This window comes from Struthio camelus, chromosome Z, assembly GCF_040807025.1.
Source record: "Struthio camelus isolate bStrCam1 chromosome Z, bStrCam1.hap1, whole genome shotgun sequence".
Taxonomy (NCBI): domain Eukaryota; kingdom Metazoa; phylum Chordata; class Aves; order Struthioniformes; family Struthionidae; genus Struthio; species Struthio camelus.
In genome coordinates this window covers 26,005,629-26,030,706 of record NC_090982.1, presented here as the reverse complement: position 1 = coordinate 26,030,706, position 25,078 = coordinate 26,005,629, and the positions used below count along the sequence as shown (strand labels likewise).

General features: G+C 41.6%; 2 protein-coding genes and 1 long non-coding RNA gene across 5 annotated transcripts in view; 1 reads left to right on the top strand and 2 right to left on the bottom strand.

Moving 5' to 3' along the window:
• Positions 1–864, bottom strand: part of SMC5 (structural maintenance of chromosomes 5) — a 50,916-nt gene extending 50,052 nt beyond the window's left edge. For both annotated transcript variants that reach the window (XM_068927256.1, XM_068927257.1), the window contains exon 1: positions 615–864. In XM_068927256.1, the coding sequence (XP_068783357.1) occupies positions 615–760 (146 nt within the window). In that variant the 5' untranslated portion in view covers positions 761–864. The remainder of the gene's footprint in view (positions 1–614) is intronic.
• Positions 865–1,181: 317 nt separating this feature from the next.
• On the top strand, positions 1,182–2,994 carry LOC138064573 (uncharacterized). The gene is made up of 2 exons (XR_011137834.1): positions 1,182–1,459; positions 1,896–2,994. It is a non-coding gene; the product is annotated as an uncharacterized lncRNA (long non-coding RNA).
• Positions 2,995–5,991: 2,997 nt separating this feature from the next.
• Positions 5,992–25,078, bottom strand: part of MAMDC2 (MAM domain containing 2) — a 61,816-nt gene continuing 42,729 nt past the window's right edge. The window contains exons 9-14 of one of the 2 annotated variants that reach the window (XR_011137833.1): positions 24,542–24,807; positions 14,102–14,195; positions 12,335–12,483; positions 8,219–8,475; positions 7,131–7,215; positions 5,992–6,794 (exon numbers count right to left, since the gene is read on the bottom strand). Coding sequence is in view for 1 of the 2 variants with exons in the window: in XM_068927815.1 (XP_068783916.1) it covers positions 6,733–6,794; positions 7,131–7,215; positions 8,219–8,475; positions 12,331–12,483; positions 14,102–14,195; positions 24,542–24,807 (917 nt within the window). In the remaining variant the exon portion in view is untranslated. Of the gene's footprint in view, positions 6,795–7,130; positions 7,216–8,218; positions 8,476–12,330; positions 12,484–14,101; positions 14,196–24,541; positions 24,808–25,078 lie in introns of both variants that reach the window. The other variant, XM_068927815.1, reaches the window with a different exon arrangement.

The window sequence follows — 25,078 nt, the reverse complement described above, 5'->3', positions numbered from 1 at the left end:
TGCACAAAGTAATGCCACAGATACTTCATCCTAATAGTTCTTAACCCCTATTCCCACAGCCCCAAAAACATATTCTGCATTTCTCTCCCTTCCACTGCTTGACAACCACCTAACTGGGTGAAAGAAAGGAAGCAGAAACAGACAAGGACAACACGGCCCACCACACAACCGCATCTTAGAGGAAAAGAGTTCACGTGAGCACAACTGTAGCCATGTGCCACTGAAGTGATGCTACACCACAAGCCTAGGGGATCCCATAACCAGAGACCACAGCAGGCTCTCTCCTACCGAGCACGGCTTCACCTTCCGCCAGAAAACGTTTCGCGCTGCTCCTTTCTGCAGCCCTGACTCACCTTGACAGCCAAGACCGTAATGAGGCCTTCCCTCAACGGAGGGAGGCGCTGCTCATCACCCAGGGCACCACCCTGGAGCACTTCGCCGGCCTGCAAGCCCGCGGCTCCAGGTTTGGCCTTCCGGACTCAACAGCCAGCTCCTAAACCTTGCACCCTTTTTAAAACAGGCGGACGGAAACGAAAACTGAGAGCGCCCAAGCCGGCCGGCGCCTGCCAGCCCGGCTGCGCCGCGATAGGCAGCCCCCGCCGCCCTCCACTCACAAGAAGTTCTCCATGAAGATCCGGACGATGGAGCCCTCGACGAAGCGGGCGCGCGGCTCGGGGGCCCTCACTGCCCGCGGGGTGCAGCTGGTGCCGAGCTGAGAGGCGCCCAGGCCCCACTTGCTCCCCGCCGCCGCCGCCGCCATCTTTGCGCCCTCGCCTGCACCCCCAGCGCCTCACCCACCCGCCGCGCGCGAACTCCCGTTGAGCGCGCGGCCGACGCCATTGGCGGGCAGGACATCGGGGCGGGGCGGTAGAAAGCTGCACTCATTGGCTGAAAGGGAGCGACCAAGCCGCGCTGAAGCTGCTCATTGGCTCGCAGAATGCCACACTGGTGCCTATTGGCTGCAGGCGTGCGGGCGGGGGAGAGGGAAGGAGAGTCGAGGCGGAGTGTTTTTTGCGCTGCTTTCGGTTTCCGAAGAGGGCGGGCGGTGCAGGGCCTGCCGGACCGTTGAGGCACGCGGCGTTGCCGTGTGCTTCCCCTGCGTGTAACGGCGTTGGGGGCCAGGCCCTCCCGGGCCAGGCCGCCGCCCGGCCTCCCTGACGTAAGGCACCGCTTCGGCTCCCCCCTGCCCGGCGGAGCGCATCCCTTCCCGCCTCACCAGACTACATCTCCCAGCGGGCACTGCGGCGGGAGGACCACGCCTCCCAGCGCGCATTGCGGTGGAGGGGGTTGGCGCAGTGCACGTCGGGACCGGCGCACCGTGCGGGGAAGGAGGCGCCTCTGCTTGTGGCGGGGGGAGCGACATGGCGCCGGCCGGGGCCCCTCCGCCCCCCTCAGGCCTCGCCGTGCGCGGCGGGACGAGGCGAGGCGGCTCCCCGGGGGCACCTCTCCCTCGGAAGAGGTGCGAGCGGCGCCGCGCCCCCCCCCCCTTCCCGTCAGGGCGCCGAGGCGCGGGGGACGGAGGCGGCGGTAAGGGCCCAGCGGGCTCTCGGCGGCCCTGCCCGCAGCGGGAGGCCGCGGGTCGCGCCGCGTTGCCCGGCCGGCCCCGAGCGCCGGGCGATACCGCCCACGGCTCCTCCCGGTCGCGGCGGCCGCGGCTGCCCGCGAGGTGGCAGCACGGCGCCGTGAGGCGGGCGGCGGCGGCGCGGCGCGGCCGGCGGGGGGCGTGCGGCCGCCGCCCGGCGGGAGGCGGATCCTCAGGGTCGGGCGCCCCTGGGAGCGCCTGGCCTTGCTCGCGGGGAAAGGCTCGGGTCCGGGTCGAGCGAGTTCCTCTGGTTTCTAGACGCCGGGATCTACCTGGGCTTGTTTATTTTTTCTTAATTTTTGGCACCATATAGGGAAAAGACGTCTTGCCTGTATTGTTCCGGGGATCTGGAAGCATATAGGAAGGATAGTTGTCCTTTGAAAGAATCCTCGAGAAATGTATGTCAATGTTTTATTTATTTATTTATTTTTGGCACCATTGCAGGATTACTACCAGTGTTAGAAACTGAGTCCTGCAGTTGCCTTTCCTTTCAGGGGTGCTGTGTTGTGTTTTGTTTTTTGACTCTGAGCAAGAGTTTCTGCTAGAGCACACGGCTTCATAACTAGACAAGGCCTTTGCAAAGAACCTGGAGGCCAATTACAACTGTTGAAGGCTAAAGATGAGAGACTGCTTGTGTTTAACTGATTCTTCTTTCTCATTGCAAAGACTAACTAGACTGATTTATCTTAGAAAGTTTACAAGGAAAATAACGTGTCCCCAGTATGAACAGATAATTGTAAGGAAGACTTGGCTCTCTAGGGCCTTTCAAGGCCACTGATACCTACGTGGCATCAATAACACCGTAAAAGGTCAAGATTGCCTTGGTAATGATATCAGCAACTTCATATTAAGGTGTGCCTACCCAGTAGGGTATGGATGTAGCAGAATTGGGACCGATGAGGAAAAAGTAATTTAGGGCAGGTTGTTTCTTTGGGAGAAGTTTTTGTGGCAAAAGGGAGGTACAAGCGCAGTGAGAAAAGGTTGTTCTGGATACAGGAAAAAGAATGAAGGGGTGTGTGTTGAGGGAAATCTGCTAACAGTGGGAACGCAGATGCCTGCGGAACAGTAATGAAGCTGACAGTCAAGCCTACCAGGGATGCCAGACAAGTACTTTGGACAAGCCACAAGACTCTCCATCAACTCCATGACCGAAAAGCTTGGTGTAGGAGCGTAAAGAGGGCCAGATGTGCACCCTTGTTCTAGGTGGTGTGGGGAGGGAAGGATAGAACTGTAATTAAATACAGAGTGTCACTTACAAGGTTTGTGGTAACTAATAGCTTTGTGATTCTGTGTAATAATGTGCAAAATGATATAGTTGTAAATTAAAGCAGTATGTTTATTACTTAGATTAATTGACTTATTTTCTTGGTAATGTTTTGCTTAATCAATAAAAATTATAGTGTCTCAAATCACTTAAGTCTCAAACTTGCAGTCTAAAAGGGGAGAGTTGGATCCATGAAGTAATAGTGCTTTGCAGCTAAAAGTGATGAGGTTATGTTAACCCTTTCTCCGTTTTGCTGCTAGAGACTGCTGAAGAAATCGCTTGTTCACAGAATTTGTCAGGCTGGATTTTCTGGGGCCTGGTTAGCATGAATGCTAGGAAGAGCTGGAAAAAAGACATTGATGTAAGGTGGATGGTGCTTGGAGCACGAGGAAAGAAGAGGATGAGAACTTGAAAGTTAATACAGAACATAAAGGCAGCTGGATGCAGCACACTGCTTAGCACTGAGAAAATGAACGTAACAGAATATGCACAGCGGTAGGAAAGAGACCAGAAATGATGGTTGAAACACTGGTCTTCAGAGAAACCATAAGTAGATGGGGAAGAAAAATAGGTTGGGGAGAGAGAGAGAGAGAGTCAAGAAAACCACTCAAACCACTCATGAAGGATGGGAGAAAACAGCATGGAGGTGAATACAGAGCAGAAGAGAAAATATAAAGGAGAACTGAAAGATTATCTATTCACTTCAACTTGCGCCTAAGCAACTCAGAAACTGGAAGTAACAAATGGAAATCATTTTCCGAAGGAAGGGCTAAAAGGAAGCGAATGTTACATCTCACGTTTAGCGTTTGTTTGAGGGAGCAAGAGATGAATGAATGTTCGCTCCTCAAAGTGTGAGCGGTATTTTGACTCGGTGTGTCAGGGTGGAGGAAAAGCGCGCGCTCTTTGGTCCTCTGCCTTACCTGGGAGTGCTTTTGGAGCAGGGGGTACCTTGAATAGAGGAAGTCATAATTTTAAGCCGGATTCAAATCTAGAAAGATAAACGCCAGACTTTTCAGTGCTCAGCTTGAGTGGTCTTAGTGAAGCTTCATGATTGTAAACTTGGAGCTGTGTTAGGTTTATTTTGGTCTAATACAATATTGGGCCAGAATGTGGTTTCATTACACTTGTATGAAGCTAGAGTAACAATCACGTTTTATGTAGTTATTCTGGATTTCCATTGATGCAACTGAGATCAGCATTTGGCCCTCTTTTTAGGAGGTAATACATGTATGACAAAATGTCAAACAATTGAAAACATTTAAATAAAATGAGTATTAAAACAAAAGAGCAATAAAAGGGCTTTTCCCCTGCTCTCAGGATAAATTGGGTTCTGCTGTGGCAGAACACAGCTCTGTTTACAGCAGTCCAATACAAGCCTCTTAGTGTTTGGTGTGTTACAATAGCTTTTGAAGTTTGCTTTTTCGTAGCATTTTTGTGGACTGTGCCACAAGTAGGCTCAAAGCAATTACTTGTGGGTTCTTTCATATTTACAGCTTTCGAAGAAATTATCTGACAGTAAGCACGCCCAGTGCAGCACGGTCTCAGAACTGTTCTTTGCTCTGCTATGGTCCCTTTACAGCTATTCCAGTGACAGGAAAGGAAATATTAGTAAATAAAAGAAGGATCCAGGGCAAAAATTAGTTGCAAGGGAAGTTTCGGAATTGGACAGAGCTGATGGAATGGTTTTTACCTCACCACAGGATTGAGGTTTGCCACTGGAACAATCTTAATGCGTTTGTCTCTGTTTTTCAGATGTTTTGCAGCCTTTCACTGGTCTTGCAATATGCCTATTCTATAGGCTGAAATTTGGCAGGCGTTTAACTTAAAAAGTAATAAAAAGCCTGAAAAGCAGCCACCTTTCCAATTCTCCCTCCGTCCTTCAATTCATGCAGTGACAGTAACAGATGGAAAGGGACTGTTGTTTCCTGGTGAGGGGAGAACTTAAGCTTTTCCTTTGCAGTCAAGATAGTACTTCATACCCTCGAAATAAATATCTCTCAGTGATAGGGGCCTGTAAAATAACTGAGCACAACAGAGTAATTGATTAGGTCTCATATCTACCTAAATCTGAGCAATGGGATGGAATGAAGCAGAGTTGCATAACAGGGTTAGAGACAGAAACCCAGTGGTTGCACTTTGTATTTTATTTCAATTATAGAAAAGTCTCCTTAGAAGTATGCAGAATCACCAAGCCTGGTGATTTTAACTGCTTCGTTTTCATTTGTATTCTGCTGATGTTTTGATCTTAACGTTGGCGCTTAAGCATCAGCGCTCTCTTGAACTCTTTCATAAGCGCAACTCTTATGAAAAAGTCCATTTTTTCTGGCTATTTTTTTATTTTCAGAATGTAATAGCCAGAATGATGCATTGGTAACCAGCTGCTAACAGGGACTGTAGATAGTTAGGATGTCAGTTCCTTTTGACTCTTGCTCAGTTTCTAGGAAATAATACCCGTGTGGTCCAATAAACATGTTTGTTACTGGATATATTTAATTGCACAATGTCTTTAATTGTTTGTCTCAGCAAAATGAAGGAAAAAAAAAAAGGGACTAGAGATGCTAGGGGCTAGATCTTCAGGTTTTGTCTCAGAAATGCTTTGTACAGTTCAGTGCAACAGGTTTTAAGTGGGGACAATCTATAATTCTGAAATCTGATCTAACATGTCCCAGGTGCTAGTGGTGCTAAAGGCTAATTAGAAAAGCCCTATACTTTGTGCTGAGAGGAAAAAAGCTGTTTTCGTTTATCTGGGCTCATGTCTTGCAGAAGCAGATTGGATGTGGTGGCTCTAAGAATCACTTGGGCGGCTCAGTGCGGAAACTTCCTGCAACAGATGAGGGCTGTATTTGGGATGCTCTGTGTTGGCGGTGTGAAATGACGTGACCCATGCGTTTCTTTTTTTTTAGTACTCAAAATACTGAATTCAAGCTATTAGGTTCAGTTGTTTCTCGTTACGCCAATAACTAAAGTTTGAGGCAGAGCAAATAAATGTAACTTTGAAAATCCTCTTTATTAGGAAGTTCTCTAATTTCAAAACAAAGTCTTATAAACAAACACAAAATCTGAATAACAGGTGTAAATTCAGTTTCTTATTAGCATAAACACAAAGCATTTGTGGTTGGGTAAAGTATAAGAAAAGACAAATATATTCTATGTGAGTGTACAAACTGATTTTATTTAAAAAACAAGATCTGTATGCCAGAAAAGCTACACCTACAAATGTATGCAAACCCATTTCATATAGTTCAAAACAGCAGTCGCTTACACTGAATTATACTGGAACACTAAAAGTCAATTTGTTATTAGCAAGAATGACAAATATATAGTAAAAGAATACAAAACCACAAAAAATTGCTAGCAACATGTTAGTTTCCCAGAGAGATTTGTCATCATGAATAATTGCACTTAACCTGCAGGATATCACTAAAAGCTAGTACTATTTTTTTATTTCAAAATATTTATAATTTCCTTTAAAAAAATCCATTCTATACCCAACACAAAACATTCACTGAATGCAGATTTAAGATAACACAATAATAGATTTTAATTGTGCATATCTACTTTCCTCTTTTTATCTATACGACAGAGATTTACAAAAGCATTAAAATACTTTCTTTAATGATCTGTGCAAAATGGGAAGCCTTTATCTAATAACCAATACCTCATGCAAAGGAGAAATAATAAAAAAAAAAAAAAAAAACAGTCTAAGAAGCCCTGAGTCAATAATTTCATTGCAAAGGCAAGGAACATGAGTGCTCTGAGTTCTTCCTATATGTCGGTGAATATTCAACCCAGTCCAGTATTTCTTTAAAACATGCTTTAAAATAGGTAGTTTGTGCAGTTTCTCACATATAAACCTGTGCACGTCACTTCTTTCAGCAGCATGTGTTTAATACTCAATCTCATTTAAGCTGTCAGGATGACCTGATGAAAACTGAATTTCTTCCACTTCTAAAATACAAAAGAAGGGGGAAAATACTGTAATTATTTGCATTTTTTATCACTTTACATAAGAAGAATGCAATTATCATGTTGGATTTTAAATGAGATGGCCATACAACTGTTAAAAAGTTCCGTAAGACCTTTACTAGTCTGAGTTGTCACAAATTTCTCAGGCTTCACATCTTATAAAAAAGGAGAAAATTCTGCAGTAGCCCAGCAGCATGATACTAAGATCAGACCCGTTCGGTGGGGATTCAATGGAAGAAGTATGGCCTATCTAATTACAAAAACCGCTGCATTAATTGCTAGGTGTCTCCTAAGAAAAACAAAGTTTATGTAGCTTACCTAAACAGGGTCCTGCCTGGAACAGAATATCATCAATAGCTGTGTCACTTCTTATCGACACCCCACGAATTGCTTCAAAAACAATCTGTAAAGGTAAGGCATAGCTTCATGAATACCCTGTCTAGGGTGAAGGACTGGAGACAACAAAAATACCACTGCAGTCTATTGCAGGATCTTGTGTGTCCTGAAAGCCTGCTTCATGGAAAGAAACATATATTCCATCAGTAGTCTATCTGAATGGATTTTCCTCGGTCAGAGATCTGGGGACGTAATGATGCTGAAAGGAGGAGATTTGTTCTCACAGTCTGACACAACAGTTGCTGTGTTTACAGAGTACTGATAGCTTTATGACAGTTTAGTGATACACTGTTTCCATCTTGCTTTTCAGCCCAGATTGGTTGCCATGCTTTATTAAGTGGGTAAGGTTTGGGCGGGGCGGGGGGGGGGAAGAGTATTACGATATTATAATGTTGTTTTTCAGTAAAAGTTCATTTTACCTAATTAGTTTCCAAACTCTTAAGACAAACTGAAAAAATAAGTACATCTTTGGTTAGTGGTCAGTGCGCAGTGCAGTTTAGAGCCCAGTGCTGTTTCAGTCAACAGCAATTTCAGCTTTCTCCTTGACAGAGACAGAAGCAGGCTTTTGTCTCTGGCAGTGTTGAAATCAAAAGCAAAGCTCCAGCGCACATCATCCCTTGCCTTTGGTGCCAACTCAGAAGGCAAGTATCCACCCACCCTGCAAGTATCAGAGCTTAGTGATTATATTAAATCTAGACAAGGCTTTGGACAGTTAAAGAAAAAAAATGGCATGAGTGATATAAATAAAACTGCTACTGGCAAGAAGTCAAGTGAAAATGCATTTAATTTTGAGTTAGTGAATTAATGAACTTTTTTTGTAGTTGCAACCCACTTATATCTTTAAGGATTCCTTCCCACCTCCATTTGTAAGTTCTTCATTACATCAGCTTGTTCAGATGGCTGTTTAATCCTGTCTACGTTTTTTCTTTTTTATGCAGAACTAAAATTTGCATTCTAGCACATAGTTAAGTTTAATCTTCCCTTCTGATTTTTGTTTGGTTTTTGCTTACCTGGTGGTTTTTTTCACTTTCATATTCTATCAGTCCCCTTAGCCATGAGATGCTTTGTTCCCCTGTTCTTCTCCATAAAGGAATCTCTTCATCACCTTCCTTTTTTAGATAAACACTTAATAATCCTGTCCCAGCTCCATACATGTGATAGAAGAATGTCAAGCACAGTTTTCCAGAGATCCCTCTTAGCGTTCTTGAAGTTAGGTATGCTCTCTGTCCATAAACCATGTCGGATGCCTCTATATACATGTAGTAGCCTTAAAAAGATATACAATCATAGCCTAGTAAGAAGCCTAGTAGAAGAGTTGTTGATCATTATATAAAAATGGGCACATGAAACTATTTTGATAAAGAAATGCTCTTGCTCAAACTAGAACTCAGAAAGGAGGGGTTTTTTTTAAAGTATGTAGTGGAATATTTGTTAAATGAATACTAACAAAGGAACACTTAAAATCCTGTGTATATCAGAGGAACACATAAAGGATAGCAGTAGAAAGCAGTACAAAGTAAGAAAATAAATCCTGTAGAAAACTGGTATTTTAATAACACTTTTTTTTTTTTTATAAGAGTTTTCCATTCAGTGGAATTGAAGTGAGGGAGGCAAGTTGAGAATGTTTCTCCTTTTGTACAGTACTGTCCTGTGCAAAAGGCCAAATTAGACCAAAAACAAACATCTAGTATTTCAAGCATAGCTACGGCTTTGACAGAAGTAGAGGTTTAATTTTGCTGATCCAAATTCTGCCTTTACCTTTATATATACAGCCCTCACTTCACCTGTTCTCAGTCCAGGAATACATATTGGTAGTGACTGATTAATCTACTCTTGGGCTTCAAAGACACTCGCATGTACAGTTGAGAGTATAGTTTAGGCTATGGTTAGAGCTGATGCTACTAACAAAGCAAATCAATTTAAACACCTCTTTTACATCACATATGACATCAATAATAATTTTCTTTCTGTGATGTGAACTGAGGATACAAGTGAAGAAAACTGGATTATCAAGAGTCCAGGAGTGAATGAAAGCTTATGTTACGAACTCTGATCTGTGGAAAAATTATTCAGTGGCAGAGAAATTATTTTTCCCTTGACACTAGAATTCAGTTATTTCCAATGGGAGCAAACTGACGTATATTAGAGGACTGGGAAAAAGCCTAATGTCCCATCTGCTACATATGGCAACTGCTTTGCATCGTGAGGCATATGCTCCGCCAGTAGTAGAGTAGGCAGCGGGCTCAGATTTTGCAACAGCTGTTCCCATGGTCCTACTGCTCCCTTCTTGCCACATGGGCGAGGAAAAGCTGCCCTTCCGCCGCTGCAAGTAATGACGTTTGCAACAGCCTCGGAGAAGGGGGATCTTAAGGATCACTGAAATGAGAAAAAAACAGAGAATGGCAAGAGCAGCTGGTAGGTGCTCCAGGTGTCTCCTATGATGTTGAAAGTCCTAATATCTAAACTCCTGCTGAAGACATCCTCTGTAAACAAATTACAGTTTGGCAGTAAACAGCAGTAGTAGAAAGAAAGAGGGTGGAGAGGAATAAAATTATCTACAGCTGTGGATCTACAAAGAAAAGACCATTTTCGTACAGTGTGTTGGAGGAAATTCCCAAGGTTGCTATACCAAGCCTAATGCATGCCTGATTACAGGAATTTTGATGTTGACTGTGCTTAAAAGTTACTTGTGTTAAAAATCCAAACCTGTCATTAGTAATAGAGCATAATAAAATAACTTGCTTTTAGCTTTAAGGCCTCAGTGACTAGATCATTTCTAGGTTTTTGAATTCAAATCCATGTTTTTCTCAACACATTTTGCTGCAAACAGATGTGTGATACAAGGACTAAACTTTCTTCTAAATTTGTTTTCTTGTCACAGCCTAGACTTAAAAGATTCTCTTGCTTCAGAATTTCTAAAGGCAAGCTATCAGTCTCAAATCTCAAAATGGTTAGTGATCTACTTAAACAGAAAATAGATCGGAAGTCAGTCTCTGCTTTGGAAATTAAGAAAGTTAAGCAAACAGCCCATTCCTTTTCTTGAGCAAGACACTGTCAACAGTTGTTCCTTCAACAAGTAAAGAGGATTTGACCTTGGGAGCATGAGACCTGGAACATAGAGTATTTGGAAGAGGAAAAATAAGTGACACTATGTAGGGAATGGCCAGGTTAAAAACAATGCAGCAAACAAACCTGAAGACTGAATCCCTTTATTGAATAAAGCTTTGTTACCTACCAAAACAACCAGCAATTTTAGCATGATATAATCCTTTCAGATTGTATTATGTAGAAAAGTGTGCCAGACAGTACAGAAATGGCCTACGTATGCGTCTCCGAGAGGTTCACCGACATTTCAAAATACGGTCACCCAAATGAACTTTAAAATCTGTTAGGAAAAATACTCACTGATTTTAAGGATGGTTATCACACACCTAGCTGATGCAGAACTGGACAATAGGGATGGCAAGGACTTACTGACAGTTCGTCATCTAACTTACTCTCTAAATATGGTAGTTTTTCTAATATTACATTTCCACCTCTTTCATTTTTAAACAGAAAAGGAACAGGAATATCAATATTCCCTTTTGAAAATCATTACACAGTACAAAGGAATCATTATTAGGAAAGTGTTCTTGATATGTAGCCTACATTTTTCCTTTGCGTAGCTTATCCAAAACAACTACATCTGGTCAGAACATGCTCAGATTTACAAACAATGCAGCTGCTGCTTGTTGTCATTTCAGAACACATAAGAGCAGTTTCAAGGTTTAAAACTTACTTATCCTTGAAGGCTCTTCATAATTCTACCTGGAATCAGCGCTGTTTAGAACTGACAATGGAAGAACATAATTTCTTGGCAGTCTGAAATTTCAAGCCAAATTAAAATATTCTCACCTGCATTCTCAGTTCCACATGCAGGAATTTGACAGTAGAGTCCCATATGCCATGAATTTATACCTCTGTAAACAATTAATTTCTATACCCTGCTCAGGATACAGCCACTACAGAAGTTTTACTAGGGAATAGGAAAGTGACATTTTGCTGAGCATGTTCTTCCCTTGTGAGAAATGCCATCCTTCTAGATAACGTGATCAAAAAGAGGACAAGAGGATTTGTCATTTTATTAACTAGAAGCAAAGAACTTTCCAAAGATTCTTGAATTAAGCTTGCGCAGAGCAGGCTTTCATTTGCACAACCGAAACAACTATGCTTAACATGGTTTACACTCACTCACGGTTGATTGAATAGTAATATTGTCTGGAGAGCCTTTTGGACAGGCCAACAGCTTTAATAATCCAGTGAAAATTTTTAACACCTGCATAGATGGCTACAGTGAATAAACCAGCTTGGCTGTAACTGACTGTATAACTTGTTGAATGAGTGTCATCCACTGTGAGTGAGGGCAAAGCCAACGGCCCACAAAGCCTTTTTAAGCCCGTGTAAACCTTTAAAGTTCAGAAGCCTTAGGGCAGTTTCATCCATTATACTGAAGCCCGTGGAATTATTGCTGGAGGCCTTCACTGCTGGAACAAGAGTACCGAACTGAAGGCCGTAACACAGTTCCTTAGTTATGAAATCCAGCAGATACGACAGTCAACGTGTGGGCAATTCTGACGCAGCCTCCTGCTAATGAGCCCCGCTTGCCTAAATACTTACAGAGTAAAATGGTGCAAGTGGGACTACAGAGCTGGTTTTCAATGCAGCAAACTTTAGTACCTGTGGTTTCTTCGAACGTCGAATAGGAAGGAGTTCATGCAGAAGAGCTGAGCTCCCACCAACTAGTTCGCCTTGTTAAGGGAATATTCACACAAGTTAGGGATTTGGGAGAGGGCTTTTCTGTGGAGCCCAAAGGGGTATTCTGTTCTTTTTTCTCCCAAAAGGGCTACTTTGGGGCATTAGGATCAAATGTTTTACTTTTCCGCAGATAATTCAGTTTAACCATCACTTTCTCAAAACCAGTTCATCTGTGGGTCCCTAAGAAACTTGTTTGCTTAATTTATGCAATTAATGATTGTTCCGAACAGAAGAATAAAAACATTCCCTGTGTTCTAGGTTATCATTTCAAAGCATTTTAGATTAACTCAATCTCTCTTCTGAAAGTTCAATGTGAAGCTTAACTCACCTACCCCAGTAGTGTGGTCTCCTCTTGGTCCAGTGTAAGAAGTGGGAGTTGGACCCCTTCTCCTGTGCCAGCTCCCACGACCTGGCTTCTTCTGGGTGAACATGCACTCATCTTTTTCAAAAGTACACTCCCCGGGATTGGGTGGCAATAGATCTATAAAGAAAGGTGATTGTTTAAAACTGCAAATAGATTAGCCAGATATATGGAGAGATTAGATAGATAAATAATATAATGCGTTCACTCACCTTCTGAGATCGCTTCCTATAGCTACCTAGCAATACTTACAGTAGTCACAAGCCTATAAACATTAGCTTCAAACTGAAATAGCAGATATAATTTCACTTTCTTCATAGCTCTGGGGAAATCTGCATCCTAGTCTGACTCTCTATCATGTTGTAATAGTCTTTAAAACATCTCTTACAGTTTATCATCTCGTCATAGCTCCTATTCTGCAGTGGGCTCTACCAGCCTAATTTTCTTCGACTGCATGGCATCCCAAACAGTTTAATGAGCTCCTGCATGTATAGCAGCTATAATAATAGATCTTGTCAAATATCAGGGTTTCTGAGATCTGCAGTCAAATGGTCAGATTTAGCTTTCCTACATTCCCTTAGCATCAATTCTAATATCACATATGGTGGACCACCGAGACACATTTCCTAGAGTATTTTCAGTGTTTGCAGCTCTACTGGCTGATGCAGAAGAGAGACAGTTTAGAAGTCAGGTGCAAGGTAAGAAAATGAGGAAGTGTCTTTCACATCTTCTGGTATAATTTGTTGTTTAGGAATAAACACTGTAAAGTGCTTTTTTTCTTGTGAAAGCCTCACGCACTCTGGGGTATTGTGTATTTTGTGTTGCTATAAGTAAGTGACAAGTCCCAGTATGACTATACATCCAAGTATCAGTTTTGCACCTTTGGTTCTTTTTAAAATTCCTTAGGAAGTACAGAAAGCCAAACTGGATAACTGTTGGGATTATTTTATAAAAATAGCATATTGTGTTGTACGTGTGACCTATCTCTAATCAAGAATGGTTAGCTGCCTGAATGCATGAAGTCCAATCAAAAGAGGTCACAAAAAAGTTGTTATCATACAGTAACATGAAAGGCATCGTAAGTCAGCTTCATCACCATTTCAAAGGCATGACTCCAGTCAGAAGAAGAATGGGATTACAGATTGTGCCTGTCTCATGAGAATGGTTTCTAAAATGGGATGCAATTGTTGTATTGTCAGACCTCAAAAAGCCCCAGAAAAAGAGACCCTGGGTGAGTTCAGAGAAGTGAGTCTGTGAATGTCAGACAGTAAAAACTCATTCAAAAACTTTCAGTTCCTCCCAGTATGAGAGGGAGACTTATACTTGTCTTATTTTTGTTCATTAGAGAACTGCAGCTTAGATAAGTGACTACATGTTGGCCTTGCGTAACTGTACTTTCGGATTAAAAAATAATGCTGTCTTTCAAAAATGTTGCCTTTGCGTCTGTTTCTGGTCTCCTAGTCTAAGACTCAGTAGAAAAGTGCATCCCCTTCTGTTTAACTATTTTTCTACCTGCAATGCCCCCAAAAGAATGCCCAAGTATATACAACTGCACTGGAGTCAGTGAGGTTAATTAGGCGTTAGTTGGTACCACCATGAACGAAATCTGGTCCTCGGGATATATACTCCGTAGCAAAAATGGGAATGGGCTTGGAAAATGAAGATGAAAGATGGCATTTTATTAAAGAGGGGAGCGGGAGGGTAGTAGCCATTGGAAGACAGAAATACATGGTCTTACCAGCAGCCTGGCAGCTTCCTAGGCTCAATGAAATATCATCCAGTGCCACAAGTCCACAATCCCAGAAGCTTTTACACCAGCTCACAAAGACAACCTGCAATACATGAAGCAAGTTTCAGGTATCCCTAATAAAAGCTGGCACTGTGAACAGTCTGAAATTTTAGATTTTCTGAATGCAGTACTAATTTTGACATCTACAGTACATAAGTGATCAATTAACTTTGTTTTTTCCACATAGTAATTTTGTCAGTGACTGAAATTTTAAATCCAATGCATTTTAGATGTTTTTATTCAGTAGAAACTGTTACCATATTTTTTAAGGTTAATGATGTATCTCTGTACATAGTTATTTTATTAGTGGAATAGGTACTTTCTAGTATATGGGAAAGAAAGTATAACTCACTACAGTTGTTGGGGTTTCCCCTCTCCCCCCACCCCCCCCCAAGCCAGAACTGACCAGCTTCAATGTCCTCAGCTGCCCTATGCTTACAACCTCCTTTGGAGTTTCGTCCCTGGGAAAATAAATCTGAAAGAGTCAGGCAGAGCGCTGGCCAACAGAAATGGCCCAGGCAAACTGCAAACAAAGAACAATGGCAATGAGACGAAACTGCCGCATAAGATGAGATTCTTCACGAATGCCACAAGGCCATGATATCACAGAGCAAAAGGCTGGAAAGGCAAAGCATCATTCACAGGGTTCATCTGGGTCCTGTGAAGATTAAGAACAGGGTCCAAGATGTCTTATCTGACTAGTCATTAATTATGCCATGGAAAATGCAAGTCACTCAAGATTTGAAATACAGAGTCAATAAAGTGAAATAAAATGCAAAGAAACCACTGAAACTGTAAGATTCCCAGCTGCCCTTCCCCAAGGCTGACACAGATCTGTTTGGATTAGACAAGAAACAGTAAGGTTTATTTTGTGAAAATATTGCTGGCAATTTTATTTGCCTAACTACTGCAAACCATTTGTATGACCACTGGGGTTATGACTACAATTTGGGAGGGGTTTTTCAAAACAATTCCTTTGTGATGAGGTCTGAGTTAGTGGCTGGAGACAGATAAATGTCACTTGTAACAGTTTAATGCTCCAGAACAACTGCAAACTCCTCAGTTACACGTTTGAGGTTCAGTGTTGACTGACAGTTTCATGCTGTTACAGAAAGGTTTTTAAAAGTACTGTATCCTTTATTTACTCTGTCTACTTTAATAGGGTCAGTCACACCTTCAGTGTTGTCATTATACAGGATTCTGCTAGATTGCGTTCCTACGTAGTATTTATTTATCCATCTGCTCGTGAAACAGCCTGAGTGGTAATTACACTTAAACCTCTGAAAAATGTACGGATTTTGCTGCCTGGCATGAAGCAGTTTTCAAAACCACTTCACAGTCAGCACTGCTAATCTTGGTAAAAGGGATTATCTATTTTGCACACTGCTACAGGTATCGACCTAAGCAGTGCCCCAGCATAGCACACACAGCAGCTCAGTGTGCAGCGGCCCGATACAGGCACTGGATTTTTCCTGCAGAGCTGCTTTCTTAACACTAAGGTTTGACAGGACAAAAATGTTTTCCTAATTTGTAAGATCATTCTCAAGAAACAGGCACAATCTATTAAAAATTAAAACATGGTAGCATGTCTTGGAATAAATAATACAATGAATACTGACGTTGTGTAGATGTCATTGACTAGACTACTTAGCTGTTAATATGTGCATTCTGGCTAACATTTGTACTAAACTAAAGATATATTACAGTCCCAAACCCAAGAATCTTCAGAAAACCACACATGAAAGGGTGAAGTCAGTTCTCGTTTATGAAACAACATTTCCGCACAGTGGGCCTAATCATGTTCTAAGTGATGTTTTCCTATTGACGTCATTGGGAACAGGATCAAGTTCTTTATTCTTAAATTGCAGTAATTTGTTCCATACAAGGTATGTAATTACCCATTGGATCCTGCAGAAAGCAGTCCATTTTAAAAGCATCCCCACAATAACCGTAGGTCTGTCAAAGGTTTAATTGAATTAGTACTCTTTATACAAAAGAGCGATCTGTTTCAGGTACGCTTGTAAACTTGTTCAGTTTTCTCATTTGTACCTTTAACGCTCCTAATTCTTCACTTGCTTTTTCTGGTATTGAATGACATGCTGCCATGAGCAGACTTCGTAACTGAACAGGGTTGGGCGAGAGTTTGTTAGCCTGTGCTTGGGAATGTGGAATTTCCAATATTAGCTATAGCATAATGTACGGAAGTTGTCTACTGTCCCCCGGCTGATTTTCTTGTAGTCTTGATTTGTTTTTGAGCAATGGGACAGAAGATATTTTTCACAGGTCAAATGTGTTCACTCCTCCTTTGTCCCAAATACCTTTGGCCCTTCTAGAGTATTTGAACTTTACCTACCAAAATCGTATCAACTTGGGTATTACTCAGCCACTCATTTGCACCCCAGGTTAGATCTCTGAATCCCTTCTACACTCTGCATAGGACTGCTGTTTCATTGTGACTTAGATTAGCTCTTGTTTTGAATTAAAATATTTTCTAAGTTGATTCTTCCAAAAGAAATCTTTACAAACTTATCTCATGCCTTGGAAGAGAGAATAGAGAGATCTTTGTGCTCAGTTCACACTTTCTTTATGAAACATGACAGATGAACAATATACTAATTGTCTTGAACTAGATAGCAACTCTTCATAGGTTTGTATGCTTTCCTGGAGGCAAAAATGAAAATGTGATCAAATACAGGGAGCCATTGTCAGCGTTACCGAAAAACAAAACATATTTTCCTCTTCTGCCTCTTCTTGTTCCAGTAAGAGGAGATGGCCAGGGCATTAGTCCCTTCCAAATTATTGCCGCAAGTTCTGGAAGCTTACTTGTTTATCTTCCAGTGTTTAACCAATGTTATTGACCTACAGCCTCAAAAGTATCAATGATCAGTTTTTATCATTTATCCTGGATTATATCAATAATGAGTAACGCCAAATGAGAACAATTAGTAGAGCAGGGAAGGTTCCATTTCTCCTATGATATTTTGTTGAGTTTTGGCTCAGATACTGAGTTAGGTACAAAGGATTTCTCAGCCTTACCACTCTGCATCTCTATAAGCAGAAACGAGCTGAAAGTAGGCATATAAAGAGAATACCTGCTTCTGGAGATAAAGAAAGAATAGGAGATGGGTTAAGTCTCTCAGTCAAGAGGTACAAAGACAGGACTAATGGAGAAGCTTGTAAAAGTAGTCTTGAAGGAGCTGGACTGAGAACAGGAGAAAAGGAGAGAAGATGCCCCTAGATCCTTCTGGGTCCTGTGCGTTTTCTTTCATACTTGTAGGAATAGCTGTTGCTCAACTAGAGAGCCAGACCAGACAAACAAGAGAAAAACCAGGACAGTGGCCAAATCTGGTGACTGGAAAGCAAGCTATGCCTTTGCAGCAAATTAATTTACCTGGTTCTATCCTGCTATATATTCCTAGGTTTAAACTACATACGGTATATCCGTAGATATCTAAAATTTGTTCTGTAAAGTAGACGCATTGTTAGATCCAATTTTTTAAAGCCGAGAGAAAGGCAGTTCTAGTGGAGTCTGGGTTGGGTTTCTGTGAAGAGCAACAGATGCAACTTCAAATACTGTGACATAAAACTCAGTATTATGAAATCCAAAAAAGAATTCATTTGAGCATCAGAAGCAAAAGTGTGACATGACACAAAGAAGTAGTCAGGCATTTTAACAAAACAGTGAGCCTCACTTCAGTCAGTGACACCAGTATGCAGCTGTGTAAGCGTATAAGCCATGCAGCTCTCTGGCATGGTGAATCAGTGAGCTGTTTGGATTGTCCCGGGGCTGTTTGACACAAACATCATCTGTTCAGCGCAAATTACTTTCAGGTAGTTGAATTAAACTAGATTTTTAAATGGCTTGTTTTCATTTCACTTACACAGGAAGTAATTTATCAAATAACGGAAATAAACTATTAAGCCAAAATCTGAGCATCTGCAACCTTCTGTATCATTTTAAACAAATTGATTTAAAAGGGCACTTGCCATGCAAGTTTAATTCCCTTGCTATATAAATACTGCGAGCTGCAGTGGGTGAAATAATAGATCGTAAAAGTTTCCACATACATACAAAATTGGATAACGCCAGTACAAGTTAGTGACCTTTGAACAAATATTTTTGAAAATCTCTCTTGTCCAAAGGCAAATAGGTTGCAGAAACAAACAATGAAAATAACCACAAAATTGACAGAACAAGCTAAGGCCACAGGCTGTTAATGCTGCATCTATATTCAGTGGATAGCACTTTCTAGTACAGAATACTGTCTGCACAGAAAAGCTGATAGGCCAGTGATAACGTCTACAGTCCCCTAACGCCCTGCTAGATCCCCAGTATTCTCTTCCTACGGCTCTAACTTCTTTTCATTGAAACTGCTGTGTTGGCTCTTTTTGCAGGGGAGAAAGGTTCTCGCCTTTAGACTGGAGTCTTTCCAGATGATCCGGCATAGTAATATCACAATACTAAGTACTGAAAAAAAACAAAAACGGACCAGACAAGGAAATGCGAGTTAAGTATCACAGACACCAAATGGAGGCATGTAATAGTAGTGCAATAACAGTGCTAGTGCAACATATCCCTTTGCTTAGCTACTGTGAAAATGCAGGTAACTAAGACAACACCTTCTGACCAGAATCATTTTTACATTTGTTTCAAATATATTGTTTTCATAACTGTATATCAAATATCACAGACTGTAGGGTACACATTTTGCAAACACTATTGTTACTATTTACAAACCCTAATGTTGTTATTTTAGGGCATCCTCAGAATGACACTTCCAATGACTGCTCTTTGAGATGCTTCATGTTTGGGAGAAGGTGGGAGAAGGAAGGACAGACGGGGCTTACTATAATACTGCAACGCATTCCAGCATCTTTAAGCAGCGTATCTCACCAGGCAAAGACAGAGCAAGAGTTGTTTCAGAACCTTACCAAAATGCTCTTTTACCTGACACAAGTGAGGGTTTTCCAGGAGAGGAGGAGATGAGGACGAGGATGCCCCTCTTGCACTTCGTATCTGACCGAAGGACTGTCTTTTACAGATTTGGCCGCGGTGATCTAGGCCTTTATGATATCCAACCCCGGATTCATCACTTACCTAAGACTCAGGTGTGCAAGCAGGGGACACAGATTTTTCAACAACAAAGGGAAAGACTGGCATAATTTAACAGAGATGTTAAAAGTCTACTGTTTTGCTGAGCATCATCACTGTGACGCTGTGTGACAGCAAAGGTCCCACCACCCTCATATCAAGCCCTGGGAAGGGGATGGGGGAAGAATGTGATAAGAGACGTTTAGGGAAAACGGTAGAAGAAAATCTTAACCATAAGGCATTCTTCCTCTGAAATATAATGTTCATCTTGCAGAGAGCTGGTTAAAGACCTTGCTGAACCGGAGGTCACACCTGTACCTCTGTGTTTACTGGTCACTGCAATTCACGTACTCCATGGATTTGCCTAATCCCTTTTTAAGTGCATGTATACTCTTGGCCTGCACAGCATCCTGTGGCAAAGGATTTCAATGTTTAGTCATTCAGAAAAAGTCCTTCCTTTTGTTTGTTTTAAAATAACTAAACACTGAAGTGCAACACTCACTTGATTTCACTTTCTCACAACTGCAAGTAAAACTAGTTCTGGAGGTGGGGTAAAAAACAGAGGAACTCAAGGAAAGAGAAAGAGAAAAAAAACTGTCAGAGAGGAAGAAAAGCAGATTAACAAAATGTAAACCTCCAAAATGCTGCCACAACTACCCTGAGGGAAGTAGAGTGCAGTGCTGGGAGGCCAATTATCCTTTTGTCGATTTAGTTTTTAACTCTTTGGAAGGTGCTGAAATGCTACAGTGTCAAGCAACTTTATAAAAACTTGCATGAATGGATAAACGCGAGGCGGTGCTTTTGAAAACAAGTGAGAGCTTCTGAAAGGTGTATCCAGCCTAGCAGAAGCGAGCAGAGCTGATGTGGGTAAAGCGAACTACACTCAAACCTTCAGTTCAATACAGGGATTTGGACTTTGCTCTGCAGCCTTATAAAAGAAAGATCTTTCCATGGTTGTGTGCGCACACGCACATACACACACACACAGATATACACACTATTAAAATGCAAATTCATGCTCACTGGCGCATATGAGCATCTGCAGGTTACTCATGGCATAAGTGAATTTGGCTCTCAGCTAGCTCTCACCCTTTCCTGCCATGCGTTAGCCCGGAAAATCAATTTCAGTACATTCAACAGGATCAAAAGAACCTATATATTTCAGAGTCAGGTTTTTATACTGCTGTTAAACAGGTTTATACAATAAAGCATGAAGGGTTTCATTTATTTTAATAAACGGTGGGAAATTCTTTCCGTTCTCTTCATTCTCACGTTTCCCTGGGCACTATACAGTACAAAAACAACACTCTTCATGTACAAGTAAGTACCATAGGTACTTGCGTTAATTAAAAGACAGAGTGACTCAAGAAGAAAGTGAGAAATCATATTTTTGAATTTCCAACTGTTAGCATTATGTAGCATATGTATTTGCAGTAGATGCAAACATTTACACTCGCATATACAGACATTTATGAGTTGCTCAGTTGGCTGTTACCCACCTAACCTTTTCACATGGTGTTATCAAAGTGTCATACTACAGCATGCCTGTCAGCCTCAAGTTTCCTGCTCACAGAACTCAAGCCAACAATGTGTGCCAGACTCCAGTTAGTTAATTCAAAAAGAACTTATGAAAAACCATTACACAATCCACGAGACCAAAATCGGAGCCTTCTTAATGGCCTGGTGCAAAAAAATATGTTATTAAAAATAAAACATGTCAGAAAGATTTCAAAATATTCTTGTTAAGGGCTTGGGAGTAACATGCCTGGTAAGAAGAAAGACGAAAGATGTATTTAATTAGGAATGTCAGAACAACCATCTTCTGGCTGAAAAAGCTTTATGACCTTCACAGCTCTTTGGCCCAGGAGGCACGACTGTGTCTCTGGCTTTACCGGCCATTAAGGAACAGCCAAGAGACTGTTTACTGTTTCCACAGACACTGAGCCAATCTACAAGTCACACCCAGTAACCAAGAACTCCAGCAGCCAAACTACTGTGCACGCTTACAACTCCTTATCACTTAAGGCTAGACATGACGCACCCCAGACAACAACACTTTTTAAAGGAAAAGTGTTTTAAAGGAAAGGTAGTAGCACTATCTAATTTTAAGACCACCTCACTCCATTAAAAGACCGTATTTTCACTTGCTTAGAGCACTGCCAAGATACAGTGATTTCAGCTCAGACTTTCCATGCTGGGTGCTTGCTTCAACCTTGTTTTGGAATTTTTAAGCCAAAAGGTTCCATCACTTCCAAGAACAAGGCTAGGAAAAAAGGCATTATTTTGCCTCTATTTTAAAAACTCTGTGAAAAGTTTGGGCACTCCTAGACTTTGGAACAGGAGCCTGAAATGTGTCAGGGTTCGGTCACTGTGCCAGAATTGTGCGTTCTGGCAGGTCATTAGTTTTTGAAAAACTACACTTTGTAAGAACTGGGACAAGGCAGGCAAAGGGACTGGGACATGGCAGGATTCGAGGGAAAAAACTGAGACTGGCCAGAGCTGAGGAGCCAAGAGTGAAATGGGGAATGTGAGTGGGGAGTTGCTGCCTATAGGGCAGCATGGAAAAGACAGAGGTATACCAGTGAGAAGCTAAGGGATGCAAGGATAGGTTGGAGGAAACAAGGGCAAGAGAGGTCAAGCTTCAGCAAGCAGAAAAAGGTCTCTCTGTTCCTCTACACCATGCACTGGCCTACGCTGAAGATCGGCAGTGATCACTCCTTGTCAGCTATTTTATTACATCATGGGCAGAGATCTTTACTTCTTTAAGACTCCAGTCCTCCAGATAGCTAAAAGAAGTGTCTATACAATGCTACCACCAAGTGCTCTCTCATTTCCTTCAGCTGGCTTGGAAAAAAAGAAGCAAACAAAATTATGCAGAGAAGGATTTTGAAAAGTATTAAGGCTGAAAGCTGGGCAGGAGAGTGCAAGAATTATTAGCTTCACTGTGCAATTTAATCCAAGCCCCCTTGTGAATATTACAATCAGACAGTCTTTAAGTACACTAATTTTTCACCCTTGCCTTATAGCAAGCAGAAACAGACTTTAACTCTGGCATTACTTGTCTTTTGCACGCTGCCTTCTCAGCCCTAAGAATACAATTTTTACACAGTTTTCTACATTAATGTGTGCTACAGAGGCAGACTTTACTATTATCTCCTGTATACCATTTGTCCAATGAATGCTTTATAAACTGATTTGGTATATACTTACACAGCTATCACTAAAACCATAAACAGTCAGTCCATTACAAAAGTCTGAGACATTTCAGTTTGCACATGATTTGTTATTTACCAGTAGCACCTCTTATAATTCAAGGTTTAAAGTTTATCCCTATTCAAAAACTAGTTTAATCTTCCAATCCAGGGGAAAAAAAAAAAAAACCGACATATTACTCATGAGATAACAGGCCAAAATGGAGGTTAAGGGAGAATTTTTTTCCCCAAACTACATAGTTAATTCGGTATGTGGTGCCTGAATTATGATACACTGAACACAGGAATTATCTAACGCACAATAATCTCACTTTTTGCGATATTTGAGAAATGCCTCACAACGGAATCACAACAGAAATACCAGAAATAAATTTTATATTAATTACAGCATCTTTGATAAGCTTTATCACCCCCTACTAAAGGGTGGTTCCAAAAGTTAATAACTTCTGATTACATAATTCTGTAGTGAAGTGTATCTGGCCTAGTAGGTTGGGTGTACAACACCAAAGATTTGCCAGAGACCTACAGTTTTTGTTTTCTTGTCTAAAAACATGCCAGTTCTGGTCTTTGGCTTCTCGAAGATGGCCTCTAATAGTTGTTTCACATTTTGAAATTTGTTTCAGCGGGGAAAGAATATTTTCCCATCAGAAGACCCAAAGAACATGCTGAAGGTTTTTGAGAATTGCCACAGGCTAAGGAACCCTCCTTCCGCAGACCATTGGGTTTCTTTCCTCCTGCAGACCTCAGGATGCAAAAGAAGAGAGGATATTCCCTCGATTTCCTTCTCTTTTCTCGCCCCACATGCTACTGCCTACAGACAGGCATGAAAGCTGCCATTCAGGAAAGGCTTTCCATCCCAGTCAAGCTTTTTTACAAGTTTTTTAGATATACTAATTTCTAGAAAAACATAAAAACTGTTCTTCAGCAATTCGTATGGGAAATGATTCTCTTTGTAAATATCAGATGTAAAAAAAAAAAAAATGCAGAATGCCATCTCCAAGGCTATGAATTTTCAGTGTAAATGTCCTTTTTAGCATGTTTAGTCAACTGTTTTGTGAATTTTTCTTTTAGAATGCATCTATCTGCTTCCAGCTAAAACATTTTTTTCAAGAAAACTTAAACTAAATAACTACCGCCATTTTTAAATTACTTTATAGTGGGAGGGGGGAAGCTTCAGATGTTTGTCTGTAATTTAGAAACAGTTTTTTCATTGCAAGAGTTACTGAAACAAGCTTTCAAACATATATGCACAGTACCATCACACTGAAAAAAAAAGCTGGATTTATCTCAGTGTCCTCAGGTAGCGAGCCAACACTCAATTAGCTACACCTGGTCCTCCTCAGATGACTTACAGATTGTGAAGAAACATTACAGATTCAGGATATCTGCAGGCGTAGCTCCTCTGCTAATTCGTATGAGTCATCTGAGAAAAATCAATCTTTGTTTAAAGAATAGCGACACGGAATAGAAGCAACAGAGGACTTACTCAAGAGGTGATGTGAAACATTATGTTATTAGTCTTATCAACTTGCTGAGACAACAAAGTGTCCTCTCCAACCAGACGCTGCAAACACTTCAGGCCCATTGCTCTAAATTACACTGACTTACGGTTTCATATTTTAACCCAGTGGTTTAGTTTAGGAAACTAGGGTCATCTTCCCAGTTTGACCAGAACGTAACCAGTTCTGAATTTTTAGATTAGTCAAAACTTGCAGTTCAGTAGGGTAACTGGAAATCTCACAGGAAAAAAAAAAACAAAACCCGTATGGACGTAGAGCCCACGGCACAACCACCTCCAGCTGAAATCTCTACGAATACTGCGACTGTGGTCCAGGACACCAGGGCACCGCTGCCCTGGTCCCAGTAAGACGCCTTCTTACTGGGGCTCACTGAGAGCCAGACCGCGAAGAAGACCTCCAGCCAGACCTCCCCCCACAGCTCTGCCCCAGGACCCTTAATTCACTGGCAGGTATGGCTCTCCCAGGATGAACATCTTGATAACATAGTTCTCAGGGAGGACAAGGCAAGGGAAAACCCTGTCTACACCTCTGCAGAAAGAAATAAATTTGAAGAGTGGTCTCTTACCTTGCAAGGCATAGGCTTTTTGAATGAGATTTCAGCTTGAGTCCAAACTCCCTTTGGAGAGTCCAAGACAGACCATATTTTCTCCTGAACCACATGATTCTCCTCAAAGATATAAACAGCAAGAGTGCCACTCATTTTGAAAAACCCGTATAAGGCATAATAAAAACGCAGGCAATACTGCAAGTTTCCTGGCAGAGTGGGGCCATAGAGCCGTCCGATATACCCAGGCTGCGATGTAAACTTTGTGTTCGCCAGCAAGTAATAACCTGTAAGACAGTGCAATTATTGAGTATTTCTAATATACTATTTGCAAACCCGGTTTGTTATTAAAGCAGCTTGTGCTACTGCAGCAGACTTTGGTAGTAAAGACCGCTTCTACTGGCAGGAAACAGATTATCATACTCTTGTTTGAAAGGAAATAAGAATTTTTCTAAAAACATCCCTGCTATTTTAAACTGCACTGGCAAATGGCTAAGTGATTAGAAGTGAGCACTTTTCAAATTTACATTGAAAAATTCTCTCCTTTGCAGTCTGCTG